Below are 18373 nucleotides of genomic sequence, written 5' to 3' on the forward strand. Positions count from 1 at the left end.
GCAATAAATTCGCTACATCCAAGACGGCGTGAAGTTATTTGCCGCGTGACCCACCCAACACGTGATAATACATTTCAATAACATTAATGACACTTTAAACATTTTGTGAATTAATGTTGTTAAATTGATATTGTTGCAGGACAGATGGAAAAAAAGATTATAAGTTATTACAAAATGCAAATTTCTTCCAAGTCCCTTTCAATCCTTTTACTGGCAAGACAACACTTTACATTCATTACATCCCCTCTGTAAAATTAACTTTCAACCAAGAAAACATGCATGTGCACTTCAACATCCAGCAAATACTCTGCTTAGATGGACAGTACATTCAATACTGTATACCAAAAGAACTTCAATGCTGACTTCTTTACTTTCTGAGAGAAGTCCAGTAATTCTGTATTGCAGTAGTAATCATATTTTGGTAATTTTAAGTTACAAAGAAAAGTTCCTTCTTTACATGCCAGAAAAGGGAACAGGGGGCATAAAACATAATGAAAAAATATAAAAATGGGAATTTCATTATGTAAACATAAAGCATCTTTTCTTCACCAGAACACATCTTTTTCTCTTTAATAAGTTCCTCTTAAACAGCATGTAGCCAAAGAGAGAACCAGGTATTCTTCATATTAAAAATGCACATATGAACCTTAATCCAGGATACTACAAGCAGTGCCAATGCCAAGTAGAATTTATACAGCATTCTCAACTACATAGACTCATTTAAATTACCTAATAAAAATTAAATAATTCATTCTTTCATATATAAAGGGAAACTGGAGAACAAATTAGAAACCAAAATAAAACATTCTACTCGTTCAGGTAAGGAACTTCCCTACCAGTTGTTACTTTACTGAGCACCATAACATTTCAACATATGTCAAGTTCAAGAATAGTATTATAATTCATTTGCAGTAGCATAAAAAAAAGACATTAGGTGCAATAATGTAAGATGAATAAAGAACAGAATCTAACAGGTCCATCCACGTTCCTGTAAACTACACACAAATTGTGATTTAGTACTAAGGGATCTAGATTAAAAGGCCTGAAGCTAAGACTAGTCAGAATGAATTTTCATTGCACCTCAAAATATCAAATTTACAGAATAATATTTCCCAGTCCATGCATTAGGGCAATAAGGATCATTGGCTCATGACTTACATATTCTTGCTAACATTATGTGGACTACATGTTCTCTGGCGGTGTGTAGCACCAAACATGTGAAAATGGGCGTGTTTCTACAGAAGCATGCAGCCCTTTATGGGTTACAAGACCAGTTATTTCATGATCAGCAGTGACAATTAGCATCTGAAGGATAACTGTGCTCCATGGAGTTAGAGATAAAATACTTGTCAGAACATGCTCTCCTGCAGAATTAAAGATGATTTAGGAAATTCAAGGTAATGGGCAATGTTCCGTTACATAAGGCATGAAAGCACTCAAATAGGGGGCATGAAGTAAAACGCAGAAAAGACATCTTTAAATCACAGTATATGAGGCAACTCTATTATAATAATGTGCCAACAAGATAAATCAACCCTGTTCAAGACCTTCTAAAATCCAGCATACATTTTATATTTATGATATTTTTAAGTTTTCTTTAATAAAATTTCTCTTTAAATATTTTAACGTTATAACACAATAAATACACATACAAGTCTGAGAATGAGAAATAGGGTAGTGGACTTTGAAGTTTTCGAACTTAAAACTTGAGTCAGTAGTGTCACAGAAGTACCATTCCAAACCAGAACACAACTAATTTTATCCACACTGGACCACATTTAATGTTCTTCAAGTTAAGATTTTCCCTCGTTTAACATTCGATTTCAACAAATCGAAACCATTATTTGCGGTGCTAACATTTCCTCAATTTCAATTATTTTATTTATTTTTCTTTTTCAGATTGACAGAAGATTACAAGTCATAAGCAGCAAATCATTCAATGCAGAAATGTAAATATTTCAAATTTGGATGTTACTAAGATCATTTTTCTAACTGAACCTGTAAATCACACAATATTACACTAATCATTACAAACAACTAGTAATAGAGCACAGCCTTATATTTCTCCTTTTTAGGTATTATATTCATGCATAGAACCATATGTTGGAACAAATAAAGAATATACTACAGATATATCAACAAACAATATTTATCAGCATCATAAGACATGTCATAATGTTTTAGCTGTGTTGTGAATTGTAAAATAAATAATATACCATAACTTATTTTGGTACGTATCAAAATCAAAATGCCCCGGACTACAGTGTCAGTAAATACGTAACTTGACACAGCATGACAAAAATTTCTTAAGTAAAGATACAAAGAATATCAGAACGGACCAACTACTTGGCCACACAGGAGTCAGGAAATGGGTGGAAGACTGTAACATGAGCCACACAACATTGCATGGTTCCAGCATTCTCTTGAAGGTGAGGTCTTCACAGATTTCCATACACCACAAGATCTTATAACCACGGTTCAGTTTCCGTAAAGACCACCATCATTAACACAATTCTATGGCAGTGTAAGGTTATAATTTATTCAATCCGGCCATTCACAAATATCTCTTCATGTTCTAGTCTTGATTTTGCATTAACTGGGCACAAGCAGGGAAGCATATGACAGTAGGAACCGGCGCTGAAAACAACTTGCTACAACAATAAATTACCCGGGATTTCTCCCACCTGCATAATGTAAACAGTAACAGTGATAGCTCCTATACATATGTACCTGTGTCAAGCCTTGCGCTTGCACAACTTGGCTTTTGCTTCACGCAGCAACAAGTCGAAAGAGTTTTCATTGTGAGATCTGTTTCTACTGATGCCTACTGGTCTTCCTTGCATATATCCATTGGGGTTGGAGAGAGGATCATTTTTAGTTGCCATTCCATCTGAAAAAGATGTTTATATTGACCAGGTTACACTACTGTTTCTGAAATTACACCTTCCAGACATTCTGATAAGTGAACAATGACATCTGCTAGTAAAAGGTAAAACTATCCTTGAATCAGGCCATGGAGGCCCATAGGGCTAGGAGACATCGAGGCTCCCACACTTTCTTGACAATCGGCTTACAGATGGTGGTGAGGTTGTCACCCTCATGTGCCAGCTGCCATTTAACACTCAGGATGATCCCAGGTACTCATTTCTGTTAGACACTGGGTTAAATCCAGGGCCACAGTATGGCTGGAAGGATTTGGTCAACTGAAAAATTCAATGACCTCATCTGGAATCGAATCTGCAACCTTCCGGCTAGTATATTAAACACAAGAATAAAATGTATTTCAAAAAGTAACAAACGTATTCTGTGTGCATAGCAAGTGGGAAGGTGGTATTTTCTATGTTATTAAGTGCAAGATTTTAGGTTCCCAAAGTAATGACTGTGGAGATTACTCTCTTCTAGGATGTGACACAATGCAATCCAGCAGCTATTGCTCAACACTTCAGAGGAAACTCCTGCCCCATTTACTGCCTGTCTTTATCTGTTGTCTGTCAGTAGCCATTATTAAATTGTTTCAACACAGTTAAAAAGACAAAAAACATCAACATTTCCCTTTCTTTAGCTCTTTGTTCCCAACTGTAGTGGAACTTCCTTAATGTTAAGATCCTCACTCCTTTAACATTCAGTTTCAATAATTCCAAGTTAACAGCTAATGTTATATTTCCATTATTTAAAATTGTCCTCAGTTTAGTGTTCAAATTCATTACCTGCCAAAGAAACCAGGCAGAACAGAAGAAAATCATGAAAAACCTATGGCAGAATAGCAGACTCCCCAGTCAAGATTCAAAGTGGGCTTCTCCTGAAGAGAAGTGAGCTGTTTCTGATTGAGATCACTTGCCCAGTGAGAGAAAATCCCAATGCATGCTGGTGGAATTTCACTAATACCATATACGACACCACTTACCTAGGTCAGAATATCGAGTCTTACAGAAAGCCCGTCGACCACCAAAGCAAAGATCATAATGTGGCTGATTAGGGTCATCATTTCCATGCTCCACAGCCTCATACGCATCAACTTTATATGCAAAAGTGACAAATCCATAATTGTCACTGCAACAAACATGGTAACAATTCTCTATACTGCAAAGATAATCATCAGCTAACGTATGGAATTTACCTATCACTGATCTAACCAGCCTCGCCAATATCAGGATTAAGGGGAAAGAAAGAAAAGTTGAATTAAAGTAATGACATGAAAAAAATCCACAATTTTAAGCCATTTACATCTGTAAACACTTACATTTGGTGTTGTGAAACTAGCCTGTTTAACCAAGTGTGCATAAATTCACACAGGGTTCATAAATTTGTAACTTTCTTCACTCTGTAACAGTCTTCTACAATACATATGTTATGCTGGTATCTGGTGCAGAAATTTCTAATGAGCATCGATACTTATTGTAGTTAAAAAGAGTTCTGATTCATTTTGTTAAAAAAAAATGTGCTTGTTATTTAACAAACGCCTAGGAAAACGTTTCATGACACAGAAGGACTAAATAAAACAGTATCAAGCCCAAGAATGTACCCATGCTCCCTGAAGTGAACACTGATGTCCACGATGGGGCCAAACATTTCAAACCGCCTCCTCAACTCTGCCTTCGATGTTCCTTCTTCTATCCGACCCACATAGATCACTCGTCTCTCCTCCACCTGTCGCTGCTTTTCCCGTTCATTCAATTGCCAATCCCCACTCATGTTCTTCCAGTTGCAATGCTGAGGAGACCGGGATCTGGGGAGCCAAACCAAGAAAATGCTCATCATGTTACACAACCATGTCCAAGTAAAAATGTATACACAGTATACCCACAGTGGGTTACATGTTACGTACATTCATAAATGAAAATGATTACATCTACAGGATAAAAGTGCATTGTCACACATATGGCGTGATTATAGATGGGGTTTTCAAGTGGTAATCAGATTTACTGAACACTTTAACATGCAACTTATGACTACACTTCACAAATCACTGTCACACAAAGCCTAGTGTCCTCAGTCTGTTACAGTCTCCACTAGCCACTGCCTGGTAGCGGCTTCCAACAGCAGACGTTCCCATTCCTCTGGGTTTCTGAACTATCCCCAGCCTTGGCTACCAGCTTCTCTCAGCAACAGTTCACAACCACTGAACCGCAGCAGTCCTCTTACCAACTCACTCACTCACTCACCAACCAAATCTTCACTGACTCCACTGACCGACTCTGTCCACTAACTCCTCCTGCTTATAACACATCTATACAGACATCAAAGAAAACATCGTGCCTCCGTTGCTATGCTGTGTTTGTATATGTCGGGGTTCCCATGTGATCACTACTATACACTGCCTAGCAACAGCCACTGTTTGCAGAGCCATTACTTAACGGAGGCTGTTGTATAGTCACTTATTTCATGATCAATGCCTCGAAACAGGTCTACATGCCACATTATTTAGGTTCTGATGCCTCTGTTATAAAATCACTAGGGTAAAATAGTTTGAGAATTTAATGGGAATTCTCAACATTTCTTATATAAGCTTCCATTTTACTAACTTCCCCTTGCTTTCTCTCATATTCATTTCCAGTTCTACACATTACTGAACGATGCTGATGTTTACTGCCATCTCCAATGAATAACATGCAGAAATAGTCCGTTGTAAGCCATCTCCTTCATATACAGTTCCTTACTACAGTTCACATATCCACACCTTTCCAAATTAATTCACTATCCATAATCACCCAACCGAGCTACTGAAAGCATCATTAAATACATATAATTTACAATTCTTATGCAGGTTGAAGATATTGCTAGCAAAGATGTATTTTTTTTTATTGCTAGTGGGGTGGGACTGAGTCCCTTGTACTGCAGCCACTTCTGGCTTATTGTACCAGCCCTGGATGATAGGCAAGGGTGATTGTGGAGCAATTGGTGGAATGAAGATCGGCAGGGGAAACCGAAGTACTCGGAGAAAACCTGCCCCAGCACCACTTTGTCCACCACAAATCCCACTTGACCAGACCCGAGATTGAACCCGGACCATGGGAAGCCAGCGACTAACCGCTTCAGCTATGGCAAAGCCCTAGCAAAGATATAAGTACCCCAGAATAACAATATAGAGATAACACACAAAAATATTAAATATTAAAATCTACTGTTTCACCAGGGGTAAAGCGGTTGGGGCATTAAGCCGGCCACTCACCTCCAGCTAGTGCTTAGGTTTACGCCTCCACCCCCATGTATCTTCCTGGTGTGATGCTTAATTAAGCACAGGGTCATTACCTCTCACTTTACTACATACAGAAAAATGAGCTTTGTGTAATTTTTTGACCATGCTACTCCTTCCCCTAATTTCTTTCTAACTATTTCTGTTTGCTTCAAAGAAGCACACGATCTTTTGCACAGATCCTTACTGACTTCTGCAAGAAACTGAAGGAAGAGAAAGACATGTATACCTCCTCCACCCACGAGACCCTGCATAATTTCTATCAGACCTCCTGTGATGTCTTCCATGGTGATCATATTGTGATGAATGGTGCCATTTCCTGTTGGTTCCAGAAGGACTCCTGCGACATGACTTGGCACCAATGCTTCGGGATCTTGACCTGCTATGTGCTGAATTGCTGAAATGCAGTAATTCAGTAAATTTAAAAAACAATGCCATATAATAGAAAATTAACTGCACACTGGATTTATTAAATTTCCCAGCTTATAAGTAATTATTTGTCGAAGAAACAATAAACAAGAATTAAATAAATAAAGAATCCTAGGGTTGCAGGAATACAATCTGATGCAGTGAAATGTCAACAATTTCCTACCCTAACTGGAAACCATTCTTTCTTCAATTACCCCATTTCACACCACTATATACAGGAGTTGTGTGTTCTATCATAAACAACATCCATTCCTCACAATCGCAACAAAACTGCTTCAACAATTCAAACTTAAATCTTAATTTCTGCAGCTGAATCTACTTCTCCTTCCAGTAGAGATCCTAGATCATTCAGTTCTAGTAATATTCATGTTACGCCTTTCACAAACTCCAGTAGTAGTGGGGGGAGTCCAACTGGGTCTACTTGGCATGGCGGACACTGAAACTCCAGGAGTAGTTAATTAGTTATTGGAGAGGGTGGGTTTCCCCATGCACTGAGACCTGTATTGGTCCATTGTGCTTCCCTCTATGATTTCTACTAGTCTCTATATCCTACCTGTACTGGTGCTTACCATCAGTCCCGCCCAGCCAGCGAGACCGGCTCTACTAGCTGAGAGGTATCTATAATGCTTCCCCCATCTACCAGAGGTATTAGAGACTGCTGTTGGGCGGGAAACGTCCGTTAATTTGGTTGTGACCTCCTTTGGAGATATGAGGTTCTTTTACGTGCCGTAAAGCTACGACACAGGACCCACGGCTTAAAAGTCCCTCCCGGAGGACTTGTTCTCTGAATTATTTTTCCGCCCTTAAAAATTTGACGACCTCCGCCGGGTATTTGAACCCACGTACTACGAGTCATGAGGTGGGAACGTTACCTCTAGACTACAGAGGCCACTTAACTCCAGGAGTAACTAAGAGCTCTAATTATTCACAGTGAAATATGAACACAACCAAGTAACTATGGTTACATCATCAGATCAGTCACATTCTTAGTTTCTGTTACGCCACTGAATTACGCATTCTGACCAACTGGTTAGCATGAACAACCACAGAACAAACACACTCAGGTCTGCACAGTTATAGGCTGCCTCACAAATACTGATGAACAGGAACAATGGGTGGGATAACATCACCAGTATGGCATATTTAAATTAGCCCGATAGCGCTCCTCACAATCATGGTTTGCGATTTCTTTATGATTTAGTTACATTACAACCAGTTCTGGGAGATACAAATAAAATGAAAACTGATTAAGCTGATTACCTGTAGGCAGACAATTTTTATATTACAGAATTTAGTCCAGGCTGTTACTTCAGTCACAAACCTACTTCAGGCCACGCCATAGCTCAAGCGGTCAGTCTCTGGCTTCCCACCGTGGTGGCCCAGGTTCGATCCCGGGTCTCATCAAGTGGGATTTGTGGTGGACAAGGCAGCGCTGGGGCAGGTTTTTCCCGAGTACTTCGGTTTCCCCTGCCAATCTTCATTCCACCAATTACTCCACAATCAGATCATCTGGGGCTGGTACAATTGGCGAGAAGTGGCCGCAGTACAAGGGACTTAGTCCCACCCAACTAGCAATAAAAAATAAACCTACTTCAAGAAAGTGTACATAAAAAATGCCTTTGACTCTGTTCAAAATGTTGCTCTACACTCTAATACATTTCACTACATTACCAAACTCACTGGAACACATGATGGCACATCTGTCTTCCCTTGTCCACAACCACTAGCAAATTATAAGGTAACCTATAACCACATGAACAATGGGGGCATCATAAGTTCACGAAGATGGAGTACAACAAAGAAAGAATGGGGGAAATAAGTACCTGCAGTTATGTCATATCTACAAATGTTATGTTTCTGGACATTATCCATCATCTTCTCTCCATCAAACACTGTCCTGTTTATTTTTCAAAACACAATGATTCGGAGACTGGATTCTGTTCTTTCTGATAAAACCTACTCAGTTGGGCCCAATCAATAGAGCTAGTCCCTATCTCTGAACCTGTCTGTCTTCAGGTAAAACCTATTCAGTTGGGACAAATCGACAGAGCTAGTCCCTACTTCACTGCCTTATGGTTTTGTTCATTTGTTGATTTATCTTTGATTCAGTGTGGGACTGTCCTGAATGTTTTTATTGGAGCAGAAGCTTCCTGCTTGACAGTCAGCCATCATGGTTATTCGTGAAGTTAAATCACAGCAATAAAACAATGGCTTTTAAATAAAAATACCTGATCTGCTCCAAAATAATTCTTTCCAATTCAATTACAAAACAAATTTCTTGAGATGTAACTGTTCTTATGAAATCGAAAATCATACACAGAACAAAATACATCTGTATCAAGACATATCTGTAACATACACACAGCATTATAAAACATGCAAGGAGACAAATTTATAATTTTATAAACTGATAGCAATTCTGACACTTCTGTGTGGAAGTGGAAGTTGAGTTATGAAGTACTGAACTGTTAGTGAAATTCAAGCAATGGAAACAACCTTCAAGTGTCAAGAAATATACCAGATGGCACAAAGTGAATATTTATTCCACAAATAGAAGAATAAACACTTACAGAATACATGGCTACTCAATCTGAACAGAATGAATAATGATGGTCTCTGAAAATCTCCCATTCAGTTCACGTCAAAATGAGAGTCCATTTACAGGACTATTATGTTGTCCAAACCTGCTTCAGACTAATCCAAGAATGGCAGAAAAGGAAGAATATCAAGTTTCTGAAACAGTACATATAAATGAAAACAAAACACTCAACTTGCTTCAAGTTACCTTGAGCAAAAGGATTTGACAGAGCCTGATGATGGAGAGCGAGACCAGACACCACGACTTCGAGAACCACATGAGCCATTGGAATGACCAGCAGAACTGCGACACCAACTGAAATATCATGGGTATCAACTACCAGCAGTGTAAGACAAATTATCAGACTTTAATACAGAAGAGGTTAACAGTCATTAGATAGTCTGATGGTATTTAGATCATTTCATCTTTTGGGGAAAGATACGCTTACGGTATCATTTGAAGTACATTTTAAGTGTGATTCAATTGTATGACAAAATTATCTGTCCAGCAAATTTTTACCACATATAATGAATAAATAATGAATATTTAGACATACATGTTTCAGTCATCAAAGGATCATGTTACAGCATTTTCTCGGTTGTGCGAAACTTTCATAGCTATTAGCAATGAACTGCTCTCTTGTGCTTTGCTATAATCATTTACACACTGCTGATAAATAAGCTACACAAAATTGTGCAAAAGTGAATATGATAATTAATCATAAATCACTTCTCATGATCAAGAAGTCACCAAAAACGACCCTCTGAAGACTGAAACACTTATGCCTAAATATAAATAATCACAATTAATTTCTGTATGTGATAAAAGCTTGTGAAACAAATTATTTTACTGTATTATAGCATCATGTTTGTCAGTCTGCCCCTTCCACAGAAACCACTGAACCAAATGACACACCACAGTATTTTTGCAACACTTTGTGTAAACATTAAGTTACCAGACAGAAGTCACTCATACTTCTGAACTTTCTAATTTCCTCCTCATTATCATTGATCAATCTAGGAGTTGAGCCACTTTTGGACAATTTCAACCTCGTGTGCCATGCAGTGTCTCCAAAGGTCTTCTGCAGTCCTTTAGTCCATGTGACCTGTAATTTTCTAGTAGTTTCAAAAGTCTGTCTCTTTCCATCCTGCTGACATGGTGAATACAACTTCTTTGGTACTTCATCTTCAATATGGGGGTTCTGCTTTTACAAATCTCAATATGTCCTCTACTATCATACCACCGTTAAAAATGTTGGCAAACTTGGAAACTTTGGAGGTGAAATAAACACTAGTACAACTATTAGAAAAGGAAGCTAGACACAGATATGAGGATAAGACTACAATGCATCTTAAGAAATAGAGGGTGAGTGGGCTGAATTCAGCTGGCTCAGGACAGGGTCGGTAGTGAACTTCTGTGAACTTGGTAATAAACTTTCAAGTTTCCTAACAGGCCAGAAATTCTTGTCCAGGTGAGTCAACAAGATCCCTGCACCAGAGTTAGTGAGTTGGTGTAATTTTTTTCCCAGCAAAGAATGTTACATTAAGAAACGCTACCTGCACATAAAATAACTATGGCAAAAGCAGTCAAATTACCTGAGCCGACGCCTGTGCCTGGAGCGTGAACTTTTGTGGCGCCTTCTTGAAGTATGGGAATTGCCAGATGATGATGAACCACTGCTAGATGAGCTGCTTGCACGCCGTGATCTGTAATGGCGCTTCCGCCTATCTCTGGTACAACCATCTCTCCTTTCCTTCTCATCCTCCTGTTGGGTATGCTTCCCTGCACCACCCCCTATACGCACTTCATCGTCAGGTATCGTTTGCACCTCCACATTATGCATTACAGGTCGCAATGTGGTTTCACAAGCAACAGACTCTACACCCTTTGCCACTGATAAACTTTCTTCTGAAGACATGTCTGGCTTGCTAGACACTTCGGATGCAATGCTGGGATTGTCTTTTGAATCTGATTTCACATCCTCCAACATGCTTGTGCCCACACTAATGGAGGTTGAGCATGATGGAGAATGGACTGGGGAACTGGCACAACTGTTTTCCCTACTCCCCCGTATTCGATCCAGTTCTCTGAGGCGGCTACGGTACTCCTCCAGATTCAGTTTCCGTTTCTTTGGTCCTTGCTGTTCTTCCTTGATGGTTGCTGGACTTTCACAGCTCACACTGTTTGAATGAGCCAGAAAACTTTTGCCAGAAGCATTTGGCACACTGCCTATCTGACATTTCTTTAACACTGAAATCATGGGCATTTCTTTACCAGGCTTCATAACTATAGTTTCTGTTGAAAGTTTACTGCTACTAACACTACCTGAAGCTATATGATAAGCCTTCCCATTAACAGAGAGTATATTACTACAGCTTTTTCCACTTGAAGGTACAAGAGAAGTCTTGGGAGGTACACTGTGGAGGGCATTCGGCTGCTTTCCAGTCTGGTCTCTGGGTGAACATTTAGTATCAGAATGCTGAACTGTATCACTAGGTGAGGCTATAACCTCTTCACTAGCATCACTAACCTCCCCTGACTCTAGTCCGCTGTCCTTTTTAGAGTTACTTTCCCCCCAAAATTCATCATCCCTAACAGCTACTTTTCTACCCTTCATATCATTTCTATCTATTCTCTGAGGTGCTAGTACCATATAATATTCTGGCAGACGAGAATACACTTTTTCTTCATCGTGACATTTTCCATTACTTATAGTTTTGTCTTCATCACTACCATGGTGGTTGTTAAGTTTATCTGCAATATATTCAGAAGCATCTGAGTGGTAAAAGGAACGAGGTGGTGGTGCAACCTCCACGTTGTTTGTTGATACGGTACAATAGTCGTGGTCCAATTGAACCGACTCCCCACCTCCGCCACCAGACACCTGGATACAATAAAGGCTATTTCAAAATGGCTGCAAGAAGTTACTACACACATGCACCCCTGTAAGATGGACAAGCAAAGTATGTGAAGACCAACTACCTGAAGTCAATGCAACTTTTGTTAGCAGTCTGTGTTACTTTTCTGGTCACATACAAATATTTTAGAGATAAAGTATATCTTGCCACTGGGCCACAAAATAGCTCAAGCGGTTAGTCGCTGGCTTCCCACTGTGGCGGCCCGGGTTCAATCCCGGGTCTGGTCAAGTGGGATTTATGGCGGACAAAGTGGCGCTGTGGCAGGATTTCTCGGAGTACTTCAGTTTCCCCTGCCAATCTTCATTCCACTAAATTTTTTCATCATCATAATCACCCAGGGTAGGCTACAATAAGCCAATCAGTGGCTGCCGTGCCAAGTGGACCCAGTTGGACTCCACCCCCAAGTAAGTGAATTAATATCTTCCCTGTGCTTAACTAATTAAGCTGTGCCATGAAGGCATATGGGAGAGTGGATCTATGGATCCACATTTTTCTTGACCTCATCACTTATTGGAGGTGAGTGGTCAGTTTCATGACCTGGCCACATTACCACCAGGGAAAGAGCACCCGGTACCCACTGGATAGGAGACTGCGTGGCTCCCAGAGCCAGTCTGGACAACATGGGGAAGAGAAAATTCTTGACCCTACTGGGACTCAAAATTCCCACCCCTCGGTCATCCAGCCCATTGCCAGTCACTATACTGATTATGCCATCCTCACGGCCATATTTACATACAATTATGGCTACAGCAGTGATTATCCACATTCCAGAAACAACAACAATCTTCATGAAGAATGCTGTCTTCTGAGTCATGACACTGTGCAGCCAAAGTACAAGGGTGGTGCCAAGGTGCAAGGGTGGTGTAAAGTTATTTTGGTTCCTACTGACATAGTAAAGCTAAGTAAAGCATAGTAAAGCACATCAATGTGAAGAACTGCATTTTCATTAACTGGCACACCTGGGGAGAGTGTAACATAAATTTATGTACTATTTTTGTGGATAACAGTGTTTCAAAAGTTTGAGAATCCCTGCGCTGTAACTCTGAAGTGCAAAACAGTTCATTTTCTTAAGTAAAATCAAACTACTCTTTCTTAACTTCATACACTGTCATTATAAGAAGCTTCCTGCAAATAAAACAGAGCATTACAACACTCACAATCTTTAAGAGCTTGTTTCTGCTAAGGGCTGCACCAGCATCCTGCATGCGTGTGCCCCCTCTGCCTGGCCGCCTGCTAGGCATGGCTGGAATTACTGGTATCGCTTTCTTTCGGCCAGATGCCTGCAGGATATGCAATACAATGTAGAAAGATACAGCTTCAATCAACATATTACTCAAATACACTATTAACAGTGATACAAAAAGTAGAATACACAAATTTAACTTTTCACAATGGCAAATTACTTCAAGCCAAACAATAATTTAAGTGAACAATACATTAATACCAACGACAATGGTCATGTGATCTCTTAAGACATTTACTATTGCAATGCTTCAAATGTAAGGGATATGGATTTGAATCTCAGATTAGCATTTTTCTGCATTGCGTTGACCTTCACAGGCAGTGGCTCTGCAGCTGGCAAATCTGTCCAAGAAGCCTTACGAGATATGCAGGATTCACTGTTTCAGAATTAATTCTAAATTAGGAGAGAGCAGAATACATGAATGCAAAACTCTTAGCAGTTCAAAGCTGAATTATCACTTTTTTATTTGTTTATTTACTTAACATTTTCAATTTCAAAGAATTCACAGAATTAAATAACTGAATGTGAAAGGAAGTTGCTATTGCCTAACTTAAGGCGCTATTCAGATAGTGACCTGGAGTGACTGTGTGAATCGGGAAGACCACAGGAAAGCCAGTATCTGGGCCAAGATTTCAACCAATGGCCTCCCACACACAAAGCAGGAGTACTGAACACTTGACAATGATGTTCAGACCAAAGCTGGGAGTGTGACAATAAAATAATTTGTATTCCTGAGACAATGCACTGCAATTTGTGAAGGATACAGTAAAATATTCAACATCAATGCTACATAAAAAGCTTGCACTTTCCACCAAAGCTGCCGTAGTTTTTAATTCTACAATGAGGAGGCAGTATTATGCAGTAATCCAAAATACCAATGTCAAAAATGCAATTCTAATCCAATATGCGAAGTATTTTAATGCAATTCTCAAAGTCAAATTAATTTAATTTGCTTTGACACTATATAGGTTGCAAAACAGACTGATCTGAGAACCTTCCGTTGAGAAAGATCAGCAATGGTGTGTGCACAAATAAGACATTGAAAAATAAATCACAAAAGAAGACACAACCTGAATTTTTTAATATTATGGGTGCACTACAACCATTATATGAACATGAGGCATGGGTCAACACAAAGAGAGATATGAGAATATATGCAACAAAAGTGAGATTTCTTAAGAACAGTAAAGAGATGTAATAGTTCAGACAAACTGACATGTGAAGATACTTGAACAGAATTACACATAAAAATTAGTTATATTATTTTCAAATATAAAAAACTGATTATCCCGTATGGATACTGCATAAAAACTGAATACCACATGAAGTGTTACAATATAAAGTGAGAGGGAGGAAAAGTGTTGGCAAACCTGGGCAGAGATGGGCAGGTGAAGTTGGAACAGGCTGTGATCCTTATACACAGATGAGGATGGAGAGTAAATCTCCAAGAAATCATAACTCACCTTTATCCTATCAATGACCTCTCTGGGAAGCGAATCTTTAATACTCTGATGGGAAAGGATGGAGGTATTTCCCTTTGTAGGTGCTGAAGATGGAGTTGCTGCTGTATGTTGGCTTTCTGACATGGATGGTGTTAACTGCTGTGTTGCCAATGCATACAAGTGGTTGTCAAGAACAGAAGGTTTGCTGTTGCTGCTTGTGTTGATCACTTCTGTTGCCTCAAACTGTTCCAGGAGGCTTGCTAAATCTCTAGCTTCAAGAACTGCAAAGCAACCGCACACACTTTACCATTAACCCTCTGCAACCTCCTCTGAAAAACACACTGCAAGATAATCAACCATATTTGGACTAAGATTTTTGAGTCATGGCATCTGTCAATGCACGGGAGCAGAAGGTGATGCGGAGCTATAGTGTTGTGGAGGTAATTCTCAACGTGGAGATGGAATGAGTCCCATGAGTGTCAAATATAACCACTATGAGATAAATTCCCCTATATAAAGCCAAGAAGCCAATTGGCAGCATCGCCCATCTGCATTATCATTTGATCATGCAAACTCATCCACCTACATAATACCACATAAAACAAGAAATGTTGTTTCTGAGTATGTGTCATAGATCTTGGTAGTAGGTTTACATGATATGTCTAATATTATCACAGGAATATGATTTGGAGATGTGGAGTAATCATTTGACCTTTCCCTTTCATATTAAGACAAAATGGATTGAACACTCTTCAGAAAATTCTCTAAATTGAAGATTGAAAAATCAAAGTTTTGAGAGTAAAAATTATTTCTCAATTCCATCTTGAAAATTCAAGATTCACACATACCTAGTTTAGGATGCACTTCTTCTTGCCTCCATCCAAGCTACATGTCTGGCCAATCATTACCTTGCTTTCACTGCTTTAATACACACTGACCCACACACATTACATAGTATATAGGAGGAGACATGACAAATCCCCAGGTATGCCAGCTAATTATTTGGCTTACCCCTCATCTTTCCCACTAGCTCTAGTCAGTTCCAGAAGAGTTAAGGTGAAGGTGCACTTGTGTGCTGAGTTCAAGAGCTTATCTTTTTCTCTATAACCAATGATGTATATACTATGGATCAGACAATATTTATTGTTGAAACATGTACATGAAAGAGAGCTTACACAAAGTGCAGGAAAAGTTCCATCTGCAAATACTGATTCACCTGTGCCTACAAAATCTTGTGTGTCCAAAATTATTACGAAGAGGCAGACCACAAGCTCAGGATTTGATAAAACACAACATCTCGAGAAAACGGTGCCCACAGATGGGAAGCTTGAAGACATTTGGAGACAGCTACAGATAAGCCCTTGGAAATCTCTTAACATGATTATCACAGGAGACAGTTGTGTCTGTAAGCTCAGTTTCTAAGGCAACTAAATTAATAAAGTTTCATCGATAAACAGTTACAACTGTACATGAGCTTAAACCTACTGATGCTCCACAAAGGATTTGGAAGTCAAGAAATCTGCATGATGGACTCACAGATCTTCAGCTGCTCTTCGTAACTGATGCACACTTTCAATTAAGTGGTTACGTAAACTCTCAGAATACACAAATCTGCAGTGATAAAAATGCTTTAACTTCAGTGTTCTGCAGGGATTCCTTCACAGGTGCAAGGCGCGTTTTCGGGCATTGATAAACATTCTTGTAACATCTGGTGAGTTTCCTTCTCATTTATCTTTTGGTTTCTTGCGCTACTTGTACAGATGGTTTGAAGCCACAAAACAGGGGCAGGCAATGTACTAGCAGTTCTTAACATAACGTAACTTCACGCTTACTTCTTCCAGAAGTAACTGACCAGAGCTCGCAGATGCTACAAGTAGCCAGCCTCTGTGGCACTTACGTCATCCCCTTACGCCAACATACATGTCCATTAAAAATCACCATTTATTTAAATACCTATTTATACTATACAAGATGTCACAGAGTGATAAACATGCACCGGCATCTAATTCTGGTATACAATCTTCTCTTCTAAGCTACAGAAACACAGGACCACAACATTTCCAAATAAACCAGACACAATGGTAACCTGTTGCTCAGAGTTCCTCCAACAAATTCTCGAAATCTGTACCATTTTAATATATGACTAAAGCTGCCCTTGTACTTAAATTAAGCACCGTGACATGAAGACATATTGGGGAGTGAAGGTACAGCTCCATGATGCCACATGGCAACAGATGGTGAGTCGACAGCTTTGTGCTCCTGGGAAAAGAACTACAGTATTCATTGGATAGGTTGGTTGGGCCCCAGAGCTGGTCCACAGGCTGTGGGGTGAAAACTTGCCTCTGCCAGAAATTGAACACAAATTCCTTCGATGTCCAGCCAACAGCCTAATCATTATACTGACTTGGCTACCCCAGCTCCAAAATTATTTAGGCATGGGGGGAATGCAAATAATGATATAATTACACAAGTTTTCCCACAATTTATCAGCAATATTAAATACATATTGATATTTCTTTAGGTTCTATATAACCATCAACAACAGTGGGAAGATCTGTTCTCTTTCTACAGTTGTCATCCTAGAAAGAGAGACAGCAGGAAACTGATTTCTGAGCTGGGCCAGATTGCAAACACCATTGTTCATACTCTGAAACTAACCTTTGCCAGTCACGGTAGCCGAGCGGTCTAAGGCATGCACTGTCTTTGCTCACTCGGAAGCCGAGATCGTGGGTTCGAATCCCACTCAGGGCATGGATGTTTGTGTGTGTTTTACTGTGTTCGTCTACAGGTAGAGGCCTTGCGACGAGCTGATTACTCGCCCAAGGAGTCCTACCGGATGTGTAAGATCTAGTAAACCGAAGTGAAACGCAGAGTTTCAGGGAGGTAGGCCTAGGCCCAAACTGGGGCTGTAGCGCCACAGAAAAAAAGAAACTAACCTTTACGCATAGTGGAAATGTTAATGGAATGTAAAGCATAGGCTGTGTGTTATGTTAACATATCTGGTATAATGAATATGCACTGCAGTTTAAATAACTGCAAAGTAGAAGCCAGGCACCTAGATGACCAAATGTGACTATGTATATATTTTTATGGATAATAAATTAGAGCTTATGCAAGAAGGGCTGGTGTAATCATGTTAGAGGGATTACGAGTTAAGCAAGTGTACTCACCAGGGATCTGCTCTGAAACTGTTTCCACATCAACACAGTCGTCATCTAAGTCCACTTTCGTATCAATTATCACACCCTCTGTAGCAGAATCCAACATGTCAATGGCTTCATCCTTAATCACAGCAAAGCCCAAATCAATATCTTCCTCACATTTCATGAAATTGTCCAAACTGAGCTTGTTAAAGTCATCCTTCATTGTGATACTTAATGGTGATGATTTCTGTTCCAACTTCAACAGGGGGATCTGCTTCCCTGTTGAAACCGAGGGTTTTGTGTCATCCTCAAAAATGTCGTCAGGCAGATGCTCAGAAACATGGTTGGGCAGCACCATGTCAATCTCCGCAATATCCTTCACATCCATATCATCAGCATCTGACGACTGAAAAAAGTTTAAAAACTG

At 39.6% G+C, this 18373-nt stretch overlaps 1 protein-coding gene across 3 annotated transcripts in view; it reads right to left on the reverse strand.

Annotated features, from left to right (window-relative positions):
* LOC111870987 overlaps nt 1-18373 on the reverse strand; it is a 31558-nt gene continuing 13185 nt past the window's right edge. For 2 of the 3 annotated variants that reach the window (XM_023863693.2, XM_023863692.2), the window contains exons 5-13: nt 17974-18352; nt 14825-15084; nt 13276-13398; nt 10796-12084; nt 9408-9515; nt 6423-6590; nt 4523-4726; nt 3905-4050; nt 1-2890 (exon numbers count right to left, since the gene is read on the reverse strand). In XM_023863693.2, the coding sequence (XP_023719461.1) occupies nt 2736-2890; nt 3905-4050; nt 4523-4726; nt 6423-6590; nt 9408-9515; nt 10796-12084; nt 13276-13398; nt 14825-15084; nt 17974-18352 (2832 nt within the window). In that variant the 3' untranslated portion in view covers nt 1-2735. The remainder of the gene's footprint in view (nt 2891-3904; nt 4051-4522; nt 4727-6422; nt 6591-9407; nt 9516-10795; nt 12085-13275; nt 13399-14824; nt 15085-17973; nt 18353-18373) is intronic. The other variant, XM_023863694.2, reaches the window with a different exon arrangement.

Source organism: Cryptotermes secundus, unplaced genomic scaffold (genome assembly GCF_002891405.2).
Source record: "Cryptotermes secundus unplaced genomic scaffold, Csec_1.0 scaffold1044, whole genome shotgun sequence".
In the NCBI taxonomy this organism is placed as follows: Eukaryota; Metazoa; Arthropoda; class Insecta; order Blattodea; family Kalotermitidae; genus Cryptotermes; species Cryptotermes secundus.